Source organism: Ruditapes philippinarum, unplaced genomic scaffold, assembly GCF_026571515.1.
Source record: "Ruditapes philippinarum isolate M1 unplaced genomic scaffold, ASM2657151v2 ctg17_1_1_1_1, whole genome shotgun sequence".
Taxonomy (NCBI): Eukaryota; Metazoa; Mollusca; class Bivalvia; order Venerida; family Veneridae; genus Ruditapes; species Ruditapes philippinarum.
The window spans coordinates 309,580-330,042 of NW_026865484.1; the positions used below are offsets into that span (position 1 = coordinate 309,580).

The 20,463-nt window shown below is 34.6% G+C and overlaps 1 protein-coding gene and 1 long non-coding RNA gene across 2 annotated transcripts; both read left to right on the forward strand.

The window, feature by feature from the left end:
* The first annotated feature begins 468 nt into the window (after positions 1 to 468).
* LOC132729311 (uncharacterized) lies at positions 469 to 3,196 on the forward strand. Its single transcript, XR_009625598.1, has 2 exons — positions 469 to 606; positions 3,105 to 3,196. It is a non-coding gene; the product is annotated as an uncharacterized LOC132729311 (long non-coding RNA).
* An 8,044-nt stretch (positions 3,197 to 11,240) lies between these two features.
* Positions 11,241 to 13,560, forward strand: LOC132729328 (uncharacterized). The gene is made up of 3 exons (XM_060715073.1): positions 11,241 to 11,684; positions 11,919 to 12,106; positions 12,963 to 13,560. Exons 1-3 carry the CDS (start codon positions 11,528 to 11,530, stop codon positions 13,503 to 13,505), a joined length of 888 nt encoding a protein of 295 aa, XP_060571056.1. The 5' UTR covers positions 11,241 to 11,527; the 3' UTR covers positions 13,506 to 13,560.
* The last annotated feature ends 6,903 nt before the right edge of the window (positions 13,561 to 20,463 follow it).

Sequence of the window (20,463 nt, forward strand, 5' to 3'; positions counted from 1 at the left end):
GTTCAAAATACGTCTTGCCTAGGACTGAGGTAGTGTTCAGCTCTTATCATTGAGCTTGTGTCTTTACCATCGGTAAAAGAAGTATGACGTTGTTGAAGAGAGCCTTAACGTAGCGCCTCATGGAGATATGGTTCTTAAAAACGTAAATTATCTGTCGTAGTTGATGTCTAATTGTACTCTTTTTATCATATAAATAAGGACACTATTTAACTCTTCTCTCCATATCAAAATCGTCCATACAACTATCCCTTGCATAGTGCATGTTGTTTCCACATTTTTGACAAAATAATGTATATGGAGTAGTCTTTAGCCACTTGTTTTATATTTCAACACCTATGACACGCCCCTCGAGATGTTTTGCTGGAGAAAGACTATGAATACTTTGCCATTGCTTTTCTTTCAACTAAAATTGAAAATGATTAATACAATATGTTGCAGTCGTGTATATAGATAATATAAACATCACGACTGTCCAATGAAAATTGACGTTACAAACGGGCAGGATTATAATCATTAGCGAACAAGTTCACCGTCAATTTACCTTTCGAGTTTTTGTAATTTTCCATGTTTGGTGTGGTATGGCTTTTATGAGTTTTCAATTATCTCGTAAGTATTTTAAAATGTTTCATGAAACTTATATTAATTACAAAGCTTTATATAAAATGTTATGCAGTGAGCTTATGGATAATAAAAATATTGATTAACAGTAAATGTAATCTTATTTGTATTTTATAAAAAAAATGGAACGAGTATTTTCATTTATATTTAATGACATATTTTACTTTACCACTAATCAAAATTAAAATATTTCAGATATGAATTATATAGTTGTCGACTAATAAAAAACTTTGTATTTTTCTCTAAAAAAATGTGCTCTTTATTCTGATGCGATTTATTGCTAATAGTACTTAATGTTTTTCGTTAACATGCAAATCATTTTAATAAAAGAAATTCCGTCACTACAAACTTTTGCCTATTCAAGGACATAGCAGAATTCTTATTGAATTTAATTTTGACGTGTGTTTTTGTGTCCCCACTCTAGGAGGTGTGGGTGGCATTTAGATTTGCCCTTGTCCGTTCATGCGACCGTCCGTCCGTTCTTATGTTGTGTCGCATGAACCTCTAAAAGTGGTGGTTTGCATACGGATTTATTCAGTATTTTTAAAGTTATTGCCCTTAGTAAAAATTTGCATTTTTCAACTTGTGTCTCGCATAGCCCAAGCTTTACATACATTTTAATAAGCATCTCAGGGATTGTGTGATTATTTATTTAGTATTCTGTTATTGCCCTTGACTTAATAAAAACTTGTATTTTTAACTTGTGTCGAGCGTAGCCGATCTAGGGTCATAAAAATAAATGTTGATCAGCATGTATACTTGTACGCCTGGGTTTTCGCGTGTGGATTTATTCAGTTAGCATGAGAGTTGTGCACATGGGTTTATTTATGCATTTATTCAGTATTCAGTATTTGTATAGTTATTGACCTTGACCTAATAAAAATTTGCATTTTTCAACAAATGTCGTGCGTAGCCCAAAAAGGTACTTAACCTAGAGTCATGCAACTTTACAAAAATGTTGATCAGCATGTGAAGTTGTGCAACTGGGGGTTTTGCATATAGATGGATTCAGTCAGATGTCAGAGTTATTGCCCTAGACTTTATAAAAATTGACAATTTTCAACTTGTGACACGCGTAGCCTAGAACAATTGGTCAGCATGTTTAGTCGCGCACCTAGGGGTTTGCTTGTGGATTTATTCTCTTTTGTAGAGTTATCGCCCTTTACTAATTAGTGAAAGATTTGCAATTTACATCTTGTGTCTTGCGTAACTCAAAAAGTATTTGAACTAAAGTCAAGAAACTCTACAGGACTGTTGAGCAGCATGTGTAGTTTTGCATTGCCATTGGGAATAATCAAGATGTCAAGACTGAAAAAAAGGATGTCGTTTTTATGCACCAACCAAGGGGTAGGGGCAGTTATGTAGAATTGCCTTTGTGCTCTTCTGTCATACTGTCCTGTTGTACGTCAGTTGATAGTGGAGATTGGTGACATTCGTGTCCTATGGACACATTTCTAGTTATATGTTTTCTTGTTCCAAAAATATTAATTGTACTATTTCGGCAATTTGAAGTTTAATTCTCAAATTCTCACTTTAATAAGCAGTTATACAAAAAAAATCAACAAAGGACACAACCACTAGACCTATGTTTATTCTTCAATGTCATAAGAAACAACAGGAAACAAATTCAATCTTTGGGGTTTAAAACCACAGCTCTAGCGTTAATAGACAGACATTTTCTGGTCTTTTTGATACAAAGTATGTTGACACATGAACGCCGCAAAACATGACAAATAATTTTTCTTGCATTTAATGCAACATTTATGTCGTTTCTTTTGCGAATAAATCAAAAGAAAGGCATGTTATGTGAATTATTTCAAAATGTATTTTTTTTTATAATTAATACGGCACTTTTACGTTTTGTTTATTTCTTTGGACATCGTGACACAATGAATTTAAGTTAATAACAATTTTGGCTGACTGCCAAATACTATGTACTCTACAACAGCTTGTTAAAGGCCCATTTTGCCCCAGATCTTCTTTTATTATATTTCTTAACAGTTTTTTTTTGTCCTTTAGTAATTTCAAAAATACTACTCAATCATCTGAACCATCGTATATTTTTGTTGTTTAGGCAATAAGTACAGTTATAGTGATTTGCTATTTTGTATAAAAGTCAAAATACTACTTTCAAATTGCTGGTTTTAGGGCAAAAAAAAACCCCCACACATTTAAGGCTACTTTCTTCAGATAACAAGCATCTAGCATGCTCTCTGAGCAAAGAAACCAAAGGTAATAAGCATCTAGCTTGCTGTAAACCATTATTTAATGATAATTTAATCCATTGTTAAGAAGTAAAAAAAAATTCTTTTAAAAAGGCATAATGTGCCTTTAATTTCCAGTTTTCTGTTAACTGACATACATGTATAAATACGTGTTGTAGAAGCTACCAGTCAGATGAAGATATTTAATCATTGATTGTGGCTAATAAGTTACTATGTTTTTCTCTTATTATATTCTTATTATATTCTTTTTAATATTATAAGTTGCAGATAGATATTTTCATCATGATGTTTGAGCGAGTTGTCCAGGTTGTTTTGATTCTATGCGCAACAACAGCTGGCTTATCACAAAGTAGGTTTTACCATCTTAATTTAAATAAATAAACAGTCGTATAAAACAGTAATTATATTTTAAGTTTTGGTCTCGTTTCGACCCGTAATAAAATAATGTGTGTTACAACGTGCAAAATTATATGCCATTGTTTAGTATAATAATTTTGTTACATTTATATCAGATGGATGAAAAGAATAAATATTGTACTTTGCAAAGACATAAAGCCGGTGGTTCTACTCAGGTGCCCGTTTGTACCTGAAATAATGCACGGAAGGGTACCTGAGGACCTGAGCTGGAAAAGTCGCCATATGACGTATACTGTGTTGGTGTGACGTAAAACCAAACCAAAACAATGCAAAAGATGTACAACATCTGTATATCTGTATTAAAAACACAATAAAATCTCTATATATTCTATTGTTTTGTTTTATTTTTGCAGATTAGTTGATATCGCTAATAAATACTTTAATTGTAAATGACTATATTTTTTTTAAGATAGAAACAGATGTGAAATCATCCATTGTGTGAGCAGTTTGAATTTGTCTCGTGTAATTTGTAAAGGTAAAGATTACATCAGTAACATAAAGGTAAGATATATTACTTATTTAATATACATTAAACCTGCAACTTGACTATTTAAGCCACTAGCTGGCGCTGGGGCAGATTTTCATGGTATTTTTGACATGCTTCACATCTAACAGTCTTTTTTTGAAATAGTAAAATAACCAAGAAGTATTTTGCCTAAAAACTTTTTGTTTAACTTCTTTGCAACATTTGAAATAAAATGGCAGAGAAAATATCACAAAAGATTCACTTAAATTTACTTTGTGAAAAAAAAATCAGTTAACTGTCAAAAATTTGAAAATCCCGGGGCGGAGTAAATGGGGTCATGAACTGCAGGTTGTAAACAAATACACGTGGCAGTGTTTGTTTACATCAGCTAAATTTAGCACAGGTACAGCGTCCTTTGCATGATTTATTTGATAAACACGCCTACAAAATTCTCCCTACCAGGGCAGGGATTTTTGCGGCTTTAAGTGTTGAATAAAATGATGAATAAAATGATATATTATATATTATATGATGTATTAATTGGCATATATTTAAATTCATCGTCGGATACCCACGGTCGAACCATTAACATTCATCAGTTATATGACATGTTTATCAATCGTGGGTATCCGACGATGATTTAAATTATATGTATTCAAAATTTTATGTTGATGCTTGACAATTTGTTAATCGTAGAAAATCTATTTAAGCCGCGTCACGACAAAACCAACATAATGGGTTTGCGACCAGCATTGATCCAGACCAGCCTGCGCATCCGCGCAGTCTGTTCAGGATCCATGCTGTTCGCTATCAGTTTCTCTACTTGTAATAGGGTTGGTAAGCGAACAGCATGAATCCTGATCAGACTGCGCGGATGCGCAGGCTGGTCTGGATCCATGCTGGTCGCAAACCCACTATGTTGGTTTTGTCATGACACGGCTCATTAGTACATTGAATTAGGCCTTCTTCATTCTCGAAGTATAACTGAAAATTAGCTTGTCCACTTTTGTTTCTTTAACTGGCTATTTCACGAATATTGTTTACTCAATTTAAATTACTCACTTTCACAGCTATCTTTGACGCTTAAGATTTCTTTTGGATCATCCATTTCTAAATTACAACTACACAAAAACAACATCCAATAATTATCATGATATAACTCAAGTATAAAGTTTTGTTAACACAAAATACTTAGATAATCCCAATATATCAAGAACGACGGAGTGAAAATAACTGACTCTTTAAAGCTCACTCTTACAGATCATACTGAAAAAGACACAGTCATTACGATACTATAAAATAAACAAAATTACAGGCTACTTGGGACTGATATAGTTCGTTTGTCTGTTTTTTATATCTCGGCAGTTGGTCAACGTAATCGGCTTTTCTTGCATATAACACTATTGTTTCCGTTAGTACCAATGCTTGAAATTCCATTTTGGCGCATTTTTTTAATGAAAGGGCGTTTTAACGATCACGTCATTTCGCCGTTATAAATGGAGTTGTAAATTCAAACGTTAATGTCAGTGATAAAAGAAACGGATAGAATGGCATAAATTTCCATGAAAATTTATTTATTGACGTGATCCATTTCAAATATGGTAGAATATGGTAGATTATTCAAGAAAAATGACATGAGTTTGTGGCTCAGAGCGGAGTTACTGTCCCTAGGGTATCCGCCAATTTAGCTTTATGTCAGAGACCAATTTTAACGACGAAATTTCACCAGCGACCTTTTATTACAAATTCGATATTATCCCTAACAGTCGCTCCATAAGTTATATTATCTTGATAACATATTACATGTATTGTATCTCTAATCTAAATCATTTTGTTTAATATCCTTTCATTACTATACCATTATCTATAACTGTTTCTGCTAATTTATCTATAACTGTTTCTACTAATTATTTTAATTTACGTTATATCTATATAATATGTTTTACTCCTACGTCAAACTATTTCAGCTTTTACAGCAACATTCCATCAGTTCCTGTATTCTCGGGAGAACATTTGGAACATATGGTGCGCATGCGTGGGTAAACAATGGATGCCGCGGAACATTTTTGATTTGCTATGGAGCGTATGAGCAACATCATCGTCTTCATGATTATTTCAAAGTGTTTCGTTAGACTAGATAAATTGTATTGAATATTCATGAAATATCTGAAATTTCTGTTGTTTTATATGTTCCTAAATATAGATGTCTTATAGGCGTACAACAGAACTTTATTTTGTTGGCAAGCCGGCAAACACTAATTTGTGAGGTCAACACTTTTCCAAGCTTTTATACAAGTTATAAGAACTATGTGATCACTTTTGATGGCCAGTTAATCAAATCTTATTTCCTTTTGGCAAGGCCTCTAACATATCAATAATATGAGCCGTGTCACGACAAAACCAACGTTATGCGTTTGCGACCAGCATGGATCCAGACCAGCCTGCGCATCCGCGCAGTCTGATCAGGATCCATGCTGTTCGCTTACAAACCCTATAACAAGTAGAGAAACTGATAGCGAACAGCATGGATCCTGATCAGACTGCACGGATGCGCAGGTTGGTCTTGATCCATGCTGGTCGCAAACGTGTAACGTTGGTTTTGTCATGGCGCGGCTCATATATCAATCATCATATAAAACAACAACATTTAACTTCGGAAATCTTTAAAACACAAAATAAATGAATGTTGGAAAATATTAATTCATCCTCTTGCAAGTCACTAAACGTCCCTTAAATACTGTATGAATGACTATAAATATTAAGTAACATTTAGCAAAACATGAACTATAAGTCGGTCTTCATCTATTATGTTGCTATTTATGTAACAATGTTCAAAGGGATATTTTACATTCTTAAGTTTTGACAAACATTTAGGCTGTATGCACTTAATGTCGTTTTTATAGAGCAAGATGTGTCTGGAAGTTTTTATTAATTACAAATGCAATGCATGTCCAAGTTTAGCTGTACTTTAAATTCTATTTATCCTCTCATGTCATAATAACTGATGTTTTAGTCTTCAAATTATTTATAAATACGCCTAATTTTCAGTTAACTTTGGACTTTGACTTTAAAGGTACTCCACTGAGGTTTTTTGACATGGTGGGACTGAAAATATTTTTTCCAGATAAATGTACCAATTGATGTAGGTGTAGACCACTTATCTTTGTGCAAAATTTAAGATCATTCACGCACTTCGTTTTTGTTTTTTTTTTCAGAATAATTATTCAAATTGTAAAAAAGTGACCCAAAATAAAAAGCGTTTAAACACTTTTCACTCAAATCGGGCTAAGAAAAGCATAAAAATACGATTTTCAATTTATTTCAAAGTATATTTCTTAACTATCTTTCCATATATTTCTGTTTAAAGGCCCCAGCTCATTTATGTAAAAAAATTCAAATTTTATGTTTTAGGCTTTTAAACTTCTGTGGAGTCCCTTTAATGTCACGAAAACAAAAAGATAAAAGAATCTTATTTCATAAGAAAATAAAACTGAAACTATGAACATGTATTTGTATCATTTGTATCATTTTTATAATAAAAGAGATGTTACCTTGGATGGTTATAAGATAAATGCTAAATATGCATATCTACCGAAATGATAACAAATGATTATATACTTATATTCCTACAGTCATATGTTTTGCTTTCATAGAACTCCGAGAAATTGGTTTCTGTACTATTAATTATTATGAGCTGCGTCACGACAAAACCAACATAGTGGGTTTGCGACCAGCATGGATCCAGACCAGCCTGCGCATTCGCGCAGTCTGATCAGGATCCATGCTGTTCGCTGTCAGTTTCTCCACTTGTAATAGAGTTGGTAAGCGAACAGCATGGATCCTGATCAGACTGCACGGATGCGCAGACTGGTCTGGATCCATGCTGGTCGCAAACCCACTATGTTGGTTTTGTCGTGACGCGGCTCATATTATGATTGATTAATTTACAAGAGTGAGACATCCATTGCATGTATCATTCTTTGTAGTAAGTCAGTAGACTGATTCGTCTTCCCAGTAGACACAAAGGAAAATACTACAATGTATTTTTATATCATTTATCTAGTATATGTTACAGTAAAGTTTATATGAAACTAAAATTTCTAGATAATTCATGAAACACCAAAAGCAAGATTAAATAAAATAACCTTTTTGAACAACAAAGTTTCACTATTCTTTACTGACCAATTTTTATTTTAAATCATTGATATCAATCATTGCTTGACAAATAAATTCATTATGAAATGTTTGAGGAAAAAATATCAGACTTCACATGAATAAATTAGTATTAAATTCAGAAAATAGAAAGCCAAAATAAAAGTAAAGCAAAAATAATATGCAAAGAACAAAGAATAAACACAATGATATACTATGGATGACATGAAGTAGCAATTTATAAACTCCTCGGCTATTATCCTTTGGACCTTTGACATAACTACTTTCAGTCACATGCTAAAATTGTGGCCTCCATGTTCCACCTTTGTCGCAAAAGTGATAGGAATATGCTTGCTTATGATTGGATGTTGCTTGTAAATAAAAAATGATAATAAATATTCCAAGAAAAAAATGTTATTATTTATCATGAAAATGTTCATTTTTAATCACTCAGAACTCTTATCAACATGTTTGAAAGAAAAACTTTATTAGTTTTTTTTTTACAATATTTCAAAACTCTTTTGGCGAATGTGCCAATTATAGGCCATTCCACTTACAAAATAAACTTTGAATGTTACTTGCTAACGGAAAAATAAACGAATGTTTGATAATCCATAAAGATAATTTAATCAAATAAAATTCAAGGACACATAACTCAAAAAACGAGATCGTCAACCCACAACTTTTTATGTTAAGCCTAAGTCACACATTCAGGATTTTTACTGCCGTCCTTGATAGGACCATTCCCGATTAAAATGTGTCAAAAGTCTGATCAAGATCCTGTGATTCGTGGCTGGAAATTCAAACTTTTATTAAAATTTGTAAAAACATTTATTTAATCACGACAACAATCAGATATTGTTCAGGAGGCGTCCCGATCCAGCCGTTTCCAGCAGAATTCGTCCCGATTATCCCGTTCTCAATCCGATTCTGATCCACTTTGTATCTTTGTCATGGTAAAAAACGACCGATTCTGTCCCGACAGCGTCCCGATTCTCCCGAATGCGAGCTGACAGAGATCAGACTGTGACCAGACAATGTACCGACTCTGGCGGAAGACATCCGTAAGAAAACCGTTTCACGTGATAGTCCCGTGATTTTCCCGTCCTATAAGAATCGTTCGACGGCGGATTCAAACTTCAGTCCTGGATCAAGGGCTTGCCTCCACCAGGTATCTTGTTTGGTGATGCTGGGTGTGATCTGAGCCAGGGCTTCATCGTATAGTTTCCATGGGCAGCCTCATGAAGTTGATGAAAGCTTCTGGATCTTCTTCTCTCAGCTCCCTCATCAATGTGTCATACTGGCCGAGCTGTTCCCTTCTGTATATCCAGGGCTTAGCCCAGTATCTTCTATTTCTACAAGGTCGCAGTGCCCTTCTGTTCAAATAATAATTGGCAAACAGAAGGTCTTCTTCTTCTTCCATTTCCATGAGAGCAACCTGCTGCAGAAGTCTCCGTTTATGAGCAGCTCAGCCGAATCTGGGTTCCCATGCATCTGAAATCCTGTTGCCATATTCGGGATGATCGGGACAATGCCGGAACGCAATCCTATTACAGTCTGCTGTACCGCATTGCACACGCCTTTGTCTGGACTCAGTCGCATCGTGTTCTGTAATTGTCGTGACTCTGACGTGGGTAATACTGCCGAATTTCGTATTAATTACAGAACAGTTCCGGAGCGGATTCGACAAAGACGGTTCGCATTCGGCAAGATCTGGACGCAATCTGGACTCAATCGGCAAGAAAGGGCAATGCAAAATTTCTCCAGATCATGCCCGTTCCACAGGACACTGACCAGACAACACAGGTCATTGTCACGATTTTGATCCGATACAGCAGAATCTGTTACGACATAGTCACGTTTGTAATCCGGCTAGACAAAATCGGCTGAGTTTCCCCAATGTTACGGGACGCACCTAACTGTCGGGAGTGCTTGGCCGACCTCTCCGGACCATTTCCGATCCGTTGGACTCTGTTAGGAACATATACGACTGCGTTCAGACAATGATAGGACATTCCAGATCATTAATAAGGATAGTAATCCGACTTTTTCGCTTTTCGTGTCGTAGCGCTGTCTGATCTCAAACGGGAGCCATAATCGGCACTGTGTGAACGCCGCATTAATGAAGGATATTATTTCATTGTAATCTTAGATCCTCCAAAGTTTAAAGTAAAAAGTAAGGTCAGTTTATAGAACGTTTTGACGCAATATCCTGTTTACGGATGGCAATTAAATATACTCGTAAGTACAGTGTAATAAAAAGAAAATAAACACTGTAAACATTTATATAAAACCGCAATATTATTTGACTTGAATGGCTAGTTAATTAGAATGTTAAAACGAAGTGTATTTAAAATTGCCTTTATTGCGTCACTTGTTGGTCTTCTTAATATGATAATTAACTATCATGTATTTCGTTTGATTTAAATGTAATTAGTTGATTTATTAAAGTATCTTTCAAATACATAATGTACGTAATAAAACATAGTAAAAATAAGTAAAGATGCATGTGACAATACTACAATAGAATTACAAGAGACAAATATTACATAATATAAACATTATAACAAACAAACCTAAAAATAACATATAACAGAAGAACATGAATCACTCACAATATGTGTATGTGTAATTGTGTATTACAATTATCTAAGAAGCTTGCACATGCCACCTGTGTTTTAGAGGACATTTGAAGAACTGAAGTGAGACAATGTTTAAAGGCCTCAACAGACGGTAGGATTAAGTCGTACAACACTAATTAGAGATAAGATGTGCAATTTTCAAAGCAATACAACGCTTGCATTCAGACGGTAATTTTGCATTGTAGGAATCATCTCAGGTTTCCCTAAAAAAAACTTCCCTCCAAATTGATCCCTTACATATTTTACTCACTATATAGTTTTTTTCTCTCCATGAGTAATGATTGAAACACCTCCATTTAATAAAAACAAAAAGATTGTTAATTTTTTTTAATGTGCAGCCTGATCGAGACTCAAACCTGGGACCCTTGGAATACCGTACTGCGGTTCTACAGACTGTGCTATCTGGCCGCCTACAAACTACCCCCCCCCCCCGATTAGAGAACAGTTCAATACCGTGACATAATCATTTTCGGAACAATTTGGGATTTGAACATAACACAAGTTTGGGTCTCCTGAAGAGTTTTTCAACATCATTTTTACCCCATCTTACTACTATGTTTACCTTTTAGCCCTAATTGTTCTGGAATTTCATTCATTACACCCATTATCAGCAGATAATTTGGTAATCTGTTACTTGTCATTGTGGGAGGTCTGAAGAAATCAGTACGACAAGATTTTCAAAATAGAACATGTCATATCCCTTACATCTAGACTTAAGTGCCCGTCTACACCTATCCAAGTCTTGGATGCAAGTATCATATTCTCTTGAATTGGATAGTGTAGACACCCTACTTGAATGGTTTTTAACGAGAAATTATGTGACATCCATGAAGATAATTTCTTGCAAGAAAGTTAGAACACGTTCTATTTTTCTACAAGTTTTGGCTGTCAAAAACACTGATAACACCGATTTGAAACAAAACATGTGCCCGAAGATGAGAAAATTTTTACTTTTTTTCTGACTTTTCTTGTTGATTCAGTGTGAATGACCTGTGAATTTTCAGTAAATGTTTACAATGTCGTTCTCAAAGGAACAAATCGATACATTGATTGATTTATATCAGGAAAGGCCATTTCTATATAATAACAGTTTGAAAGATTATCACAACAAACAAAAGCGGGAAATTGGAATAAATGACATTGCAACTGTTTTAGAAATTTCAGGTAAATAATATTTATTTTTTATTTCTATCTTATGGTATTTGGCATGCATGTAAGAGTAAATGCAGTTTATTGTATTGTATATAGTTATGTAAAATACACTGCAAAAAACTGAAACATATTGATACATTACTTATTATATATAAGCTAGAAATAAAGTACAGTTACTGTAGACATTCATTCATTCAGCTTCGCACTGATTTGTGTTCACACAAAAGATAATGTTATGTTTTACAGCTGAGGAAGTGAAGAAGAAAATTACCAGCCTTCGAACACAGTACAGTGCTGAGCATCAGAAAGTGCTATCCTCAGCAAAAAGTGGAGCAGGGACGAACAATGTGTACACCCCAAAATGGTCATTCTACAACAGGCTTCACTTCCTTGCAGATCACATAACTCCACGACGATCACTTTCTAATTTATCGGTACGTAGTCTTTTCCTAAGGCCTTTTTCCATTGCCAATGTACTTGACCGTCTGTGTTGAAAAAGTTACATAACTGTTCTCTCTGTTCTTGTGCAATATTGGAGCTTCTATTGCCAGTTTGCTGACCGATAGAATCGAATGCTTGGGGCTCTTCTGGTATTCCATCATTAGACTCGTCCATCTGATATCTTTCTTCATGTGTGCCACTTTCTCTAAACCAGTTATGTAATGCTATAGCAGCAAGTACAACTTTTTCTGTAGATTCCACGTTCAGAGATATTGGAGAATAGAAAATTCTAAACCGACTTGCTAGAATACCAAAGGCACTTTCAACTACCCTTCTTGCTCTTGATAATCGATAGTTGAATACCCTCCTGGGGTTGTTCAAGTCCCTTCCACTGTAAGGTTTAAGTAAGTAAGGCTTTAGAGGGAATGCTTCATCCGCAACAATGACATAGTTACTGGAATACTGTGTTCCTGTGATAGGTTCCAATTTTGGAATGTTCAGTTTGTCATTTTCTAGGCAGTCATATAGTTTAGAATTTCTAAACACTCCTCCATCCGACACCCGCCCATTACACCCTACATCAACAAATCTAAATCTATAATTTGCATCAACAAGTGCTAGGAGCACAATACTAAATGTGTGCTTGTAGTTAAAAAAGTAAGATCCAGTATTAGCTGGTGGATTAATTGTAATATGTTTGCCATCTAGTGCTCCTATACAATGAGGAAATTGCCACTTTTGTTCAAATTCCGATGCAATATTCCTCCATTCCTCCTCTGTTTCAGGTGTCTGAAAATAAATAAAAATGTGTGAATTATTTATAATCGAAACTATTATCTACCTTTTCAGAATGAAAAACTGACAGAAGATGATGATCAAACTGGCCAGATGGCTGGAACAATTGCTGGCACTTCAACCGGTAAGAAAAGGTCAATAAGGGAACAAGAGGATATCGTTCTTAAAGAGGCAAGTGAAAGTCTAAAAGCACTGAGAGAAAGCCAAACCTCTCGGGGAGATGAGCATGATTTGGTTGGAAGATATCTAGCTGATCAGTTAAGGTTACTGAAAAATGCAGACACTGCGAGGAGTGCACATATTACACTGATGAATGTTGTACATGAGCTGATACGCGCAGAAAATCAAACACAGTCTACATTTCAAGTTCCACCACTAAATACCATGCAAACACCTGTATCTCAATACAGATCCGGATTTCTGAGATATCACTCAAGATCACAGCCTTCGTCACCAAGCCCACTAACCGAGGCCTTGACACCAATAAGACCACTGCATCCGTTTTACAAACATCCTACATGTAGTACAAGCCAGGCTGATCTACAGTCCAGGTCACAATCTCCGTTCTTGCACGAGTCTGTTAGTCAAGACCAATAAGGATGACCTGTTTATCTTTGCAAAAAAAGGACACTCTGGTTCTACTATGTTGTAGTTCAACAGATAAAAATAAAAAATATTTGATTTAAATGAAAACAATATATATTTGTTAATGTGTATATTTTTTTGTATTTACCTTAATATAGTCATCCCTAAGTACGTTGTAGATAGCATCACAAACCTCTGGAACAATTTTGCTGATAGAGGAAACAGATATCCTGTTCTGATATCGAAGACTATGAAATGATTCTCCTAAAACAAAATATTAACATTAATCAATAAAGAGAAAAGGCAAAATGTTTATGAACATGTATTATATATTATATAAATGTATTTTGTATAACTACATGTATGCATGTATTTAAAATAAATCAATAATTAAAATGAGTAGTATTTTAGTATTAAATGTGAAGGCAAATTTGTATATTCATGTATATTATAGTCATCTAAAATAATCATCATAATTATACTGATATAGTATAGTACTTACCAGTAGCAAGGAATCTCAAGGTTAATGATAGTCTTTCCTCTATTGATATTGATCGTCTGAAGTGTGTATCACGTTTAGAAATTATGGGTGAAATTTTATCCCTTAACTCCTCGAACATGTCTGTGCTCATTCGCAGGAAATTTTTATACGAAAGGGGGTCTTCATTCTGAAGTTCTTTCATTAATGTTGAATGAACACTAAATTTGTTTCTCCTCAATAGCCAGGGCTTTACCCATAGTGACCTTCGATAAGAACGGCGCCGTCTCCGGCTTGCTATAACTAATGCTAGTATGTTCAAAACTGCAACTGTTGTTAATTCTTCAATACTTGGCATTATTGAAAATAAATTGATAACAACATTCCTTTTTACTGCTTATCAAACATATCTGTAATTGTTGCATCTGATGCTGGACTAGCTGGACTAAGTGATGTTAGAGTAGGAATATCATCAGACCTGTTTGTAATCTCATAATGTGCAGTTACCATATGATAATATTCCAAAGGTACTTCAACATTTACATTAAGCAATTTGTTTTCATAGAAATACACTTTTACCCTGTCTATCAGTAACCTCAAAAAATCCAGTAAATAAAATGGTAAAACAATGTCTATATCTTCCTCTTCAAATATTCTGATTATAATATCCTTCAACACAGAAGAACAAAAAAAAAGATCTGTTTTCCAAAAGTAGAATCAATAGGGATTTCAAATGATCTTGTTCAGCTAGTGAATAACTTTCATCAATTAAAGAATTTTTATCAATTAGTAAACTCAAAATATATTTTTTCTCACACTTTCCATTTATTTTATAAGAATTTACACATTTCATGAAATCCATTGTTTTTGGCTAATTGCATCATTTTCCCGCTTTTTTTGTATTCACACATTTTATAGAAACTTGATAGTCTTAATAAAAATAGGTATAAATTCTGGGCAATCTTAATTAGACATTTCAGTGTAAAACGAGCCTGAAAATATATTGAAAGGGCCATTTATTTAGCTTATCTAAATGTGACATTTAAGAAACTTGGATAGATGTAGACACGGCCTAAGGTTTCTGAATTCAAGAAATAGTAGCCTTCACACATTAAGTGCCCGTCTACACCTATCCAAGTCTTGAATGCAAGTATCATATTCTCTTGTATTGGATAGTGTAGACACCCTACTTGAATGAGTTTTAAAGAGAAATTATGTGACATCCAAGAAGATAATTCCTTGCAAGAAAGTTAGAACACGTTCTATTTTTCTACAAGTTTTTGGCTGTCAAGACACTGATAACACCGGTTTGACACAAAACATGTGCCCCGAAGGTGTGATAGTGTTGTTTTTTTTTTATTATTTTCTGACTTTTTGTTGTGATTAAGTGTACATGTCCTTTGAATTTCAGTTAATGATTACAATGTCTTGGTCAAAGGAACAAATCAATACGCTGATACACAGAAGAGCAAAAAAAAAATAAAATAAAAATAAATACATTGTAAAAAAATAAACAAAAGCTCTTTTTCAAGTAGAGTCAAAATGGATTTAAAATGATCTTGTTCATTTAGTGAATAAGTTTCATCAAACAAAATAAATTTTTGTCACATTTTTTCAATTTTAAAAAAGAATGAACGCATTTACTCCATTCTGTTTTAGCTAATTGCATCATTTTCCCCGCTTCTTTTCACATATTTTACAGAAACATGATAGTCTTGCAAAGACAAAGGTATAAATCCTGGGCTATCTTAATGAGACATTTCAGTAAAAATTGTGCCTGAAAAAATGTTGACAGGGCCGTTTATTTAGCTTATCTAAATGTGACATGTAAGAAACTTGAATAGGTGTAGACACGGCCTAAGATTTGTCTGTACGTCTTAGTTTTAATTGGTGTTGTACTTCAAAATCCTACCGTCTGTTGAGGCCCTTCACACATTAAGATTTGTCTGTACGTCTTAGTTTTAATTGGTGTTGTACTTCAAAATCCTACCGTCTGTTGAGGCCTTAAGGAACTTAATTTGTCATGTGACACTATCTGACACCGCGTGTCTTTTAAGGATTGTGTGCATACTACGACGATATTTATGTAGGATGTAAAATAAATATGCGAGTATAAACACTTTGCGTACCATCTTTAACGACTTAGAAAATTAAACCATGAGGTAGTTAAATGCCCATTTTAAAGCATACATTAGTAAATTACTGGTGCCCTGTTAAAGTAAAGTTTCCAAAAAGATTCCGGTTAGTCACATGACTACATAGCAGAGTCATCATTTTATGTTTCGCATTTGGCATTTAGTACAGTTATAACGGTTTAGTTTTTTGTGTGAAATTCAAAATTCTTTTTTTTTCTACCACAATTGAACTAAAATTAATTCGTATAAACTAAGAGTATAATGTTGGGGAGTATTAATATAAGTTTATCATCATCAGATAAGTTCACACACTCTGGCATAACTTTACAAGCTTTTTCCAAAAAAAAGTTATTATTAAAACTAGATTCCCAATGTCCACATCTAGTGTTGCTTTTACCTAAACAAAAGGAACAGATCCTCTATTTACATTAATCTTTTAAAATCTATTCCAAATGTTGACATTTAAATCACCACTGTTTTAGTGTCAAGCTGACTTGTCGCATAAAGCTGCTGTAGACCTATATCATGCTACCTCAACATTAAAACGCACTGTCCTATTATATATTGCATTTATGCAGGAAGAGCACTTGTTATCCAAAATTTGAGAATCATATGCAATTATTGGCTTAACCATGAAATAATACAGCTTAACAAAGACATCGTATGGCATGGGCTTCAATGACTTATTTGACTTATAAATAACCTAAAAACCATGCCTGCACTCTGAGCTATACAACCAACAGTCTTACCATAGTCTTGAAACTGGCCAAGTAGTAAACCTAGGTAGGTATATTGTCCAACAATTTAAGACTATGCTCTCGTCAAACGTGAAATCAAATGAAGATCTACCTACTGAATTATCAATACAGCCCGATATGAAAAATGTTTCTCTTTGACGGGTTAACATAGCATTTAATATATTTTATTTCCCCATCACATTAGGCATTAATTTTCAAATCAAATTCAGTCACAGATATGAGTACAATGTCGTCTCAACATACCAGTATTACATACAATCTTATTAATCTTATTATCAGCTATAAAGAATCCCAAAAGAACGTCCAAAACCACAAAATTCAAAATGTTTTAGGCTCGGTTCATGGACGGAAAGTGCAGGTTTACCAACAGCGTTTATCGGAGCATTAATTAATTACGGTAAAGTTTTGTGTTGGGTTTAAGACCGACATAAATATATTTGCTCTTACTACGTTTATTATTCTAAACTCATTATACTGTTTAATTAACTCATCATGCTACATATTACTTCTATTACTTAATGTAATATTTATACATCATATTTTCTATTTAAGTATTTGAGAATAATGTGTTGAATGAACTTACCGCGCAGGACTAAAATTTTCTTTATCAGCGAGACGAATTAAACGATATTCTAAAAATCCAATTCTTAGTATACGTTTGACAACTTTGACCATCGCCAAAACCAAACCATTTGTTTGGTTATGGTATGAACTACATTTTACATGTACAAAATCCTATGACTTAGTAAACTCCTCAAATTCTTGACTAGAAAAACATGGACCCGCCATCAATAACTATTTTTTAACATATGCCAAAATGTGACATGATATCTTTCATGTGGGAAATTACAGTTGAACTCTTTACGTTCGAATTTTTTTAGAGGAAATAAAAATCCAGATTGAAAACCCAACACGGAAAAATGGAAAGTGTTGCAGGCTCGGTTTGATTGAGCCTATTCATGGACCCATATAGGATATCTAGAATAGTAACTAAACATGACCATAGGATATTACTCATTAAGTGAGAACGAGTCACACCCTGCAATTTAAAACGAATAGTTTAGGATTTAAGAGCTACGCTGATTAATGGCTCCTTCTAATGCGATGGCCTGTATTCCAGACAAATCTGTATGGAGTTTCAGGACTAAAAGCTGTAACTTTGCAGGTATTGTATGAATAACTTTCTTCAGCAAACAATGTATAGTGAAATGATCATTTGCTGCAATGAAATCATGGTCATAGCAATATTATTGATATTTCGTAAATGCAAAGACAAAAGATAATAGTTCTTTTGACATTTGACCCATATTTCTTTGTGATTCAGTTTAGCTACGGGATGTTTTTTCCTGCAGAGTAACTGTCCCCAAAATCAAACAAGGAGAATCTTCTTATAATGTTTAGGGTATGTTGGGGTCTTAATAATCCAAAGCTGTGTCCTTACAAATGACATTTTTCATTTTTTTCCAAAGGAATCACTTTGATGCTTTCAAAATTCCATTTTATTTAGTTCCGCCCATTGTTTTCTCGTTAAGAGCAAACACATTCTTTTACTTGGGGACCATACGCCGCTTTTCATGGAATGGCACTACTGTGTCACATTGAAGGTTCCATGTTGACCGCCGCATGAACACATCTGCGGATGTTTCTAAATTCAAAATTTTACCATTTTCATGTTTAAATGTTGAATTTTGTTTAAGCCGGTGCTAGGGGGGCGTGGACGGTAACTTTTTTGCATTCCAGTACCGTCCATGAACAGGCTAAATCAAACCAAATCTGCAACATTTTTAATTTTGTCGTGTTGAAAATTCTTTAGGGATTCGGTTTTTCTCTATTTTTCCACCTTACGCAATACCGGTAACTCTCCCGTCCGAGATAATTAGTCATGCCTAATACCACATGTAGCTCACTTTTTGATGTGGGTGTTCTCAAATCCTTTATGGCTTCAATTTTAAACCTTTAAACCTTCTGTGATGGGACCTAATTCCAGCTTACTGGAATTGAAAGGAATGCTTTTATTTAAAGCACGTTCAAGGACAGCTACTAAATTTCGGTCATACTGTTCCATCGTGGAACCTCAAACAAAAGTATCATCAACTATTGTAACTTCCCCTTCGAAACCCATCAGTTCCTCTTCAAAAACACTATTCACCTGATACGTTAAAGGCATATGGACAACGCAGGTAACTGAATACTCTTAATTAGTTAAAGGCGGTCAAATATTAAATAGAGAAAAACAGAATCCCTAAAAAACAACTGAAGACTCATTAGATAATATTGAAATGCATTGCATCAGCAAAAGGTGTACGTTTAATTCGTCTATTATAAGAATGAAGGTCTAAACAAAGAGGTATATCGCCATTGCTTTTTTTCGGTAACACCTAAATTGTTATACCATTCAGTGGATGTTGAAATCTTAACAATTACCCCTATTTTTTCATTCGTACAAGTTCCTGTTTCACTTTATTTTGTAAAACATATGGAATCATACGGAGACGTAGAACAACTGGTGTAGCATTTGTGTCATGATGTATGTAGCATTTCCGGCAGAGTAACCCTATGTCATCAAAAACCTGAGCGTGATCTCAAAAAGGAAACTTTGGTAAGACATGCCTTTAGACTCATTCTTTGTTTAAAGTCTAAGTACGACTCGCATTCTAACTATGCAAAGAGTTGCCATTGTAGGCGTTGGTTTTTCAAATGTTGCATTGATTCTTATACATTGAAAAGTAGATAAAGGCAAAATAAGTACCTGTAGGCCACGGTAAAGTTTCATTTGTACAGCCTTCTCTCTCCTTAGTGAACATTTGTCCGTGTTTCACTATAACACTGTCAAGACCGTCCACATTTTCTACACAATGTACAATTCGTCACAAAATATGATAAACAAGATCAACAAGGAAAGGCGGCGTTCAATGAACGCAACCCCCACACGATCCAGCAACAAGAGCCAGTGGCAAGGAGCCCAGGAGGACCCCAAACAAAAACAGGACAGGGCACAAGGCAGAGCATGGGCAGGTTAATCACTAAAATCATACATAAGAAGAAATAATTAGTAACTGATAAGGAACTCAAAGAAAACAAATAAATGATTGAATAATAGGCCCATAAAGTGAAAAGGCACAGGGGAAAGGGAAAGGAGACCCGGGGAAGGGGGGTAAATAAAAGAAATAAAAACTAGGGGCAAAGGGGAAGATACTTACCGTAGACGAGAAAACAACAAGGGACACAAAAGTGTCACCAAAACAGTATGAAACAACAAAGACATACATCTGAGGAACACAGAGGGGCGCCGCCTTGGAACGGTCAGCAGCATAAATACTGCTGGGGAGTTTAAACCTGAAATCTCATTGACTGTTTTAGCTTTACACACTTTATTCCAGTGATTCTATTTTTGCAATTATTACACTGGACAACGCTGCTTGTCAGTATGCTTGTTCTTACATTGTTACTGTGCGGCTATGATATCTTGATGTTCCCAAATTTTCCAAAGAGCAACATGGATTCACCGATGTGGGGTTACTCGAGTTCCCGACGAACGGCTAGGCATACATTCTTTTGGTCTTGATACTACATGTACCGGAGCACTTTCTTGCACGCTA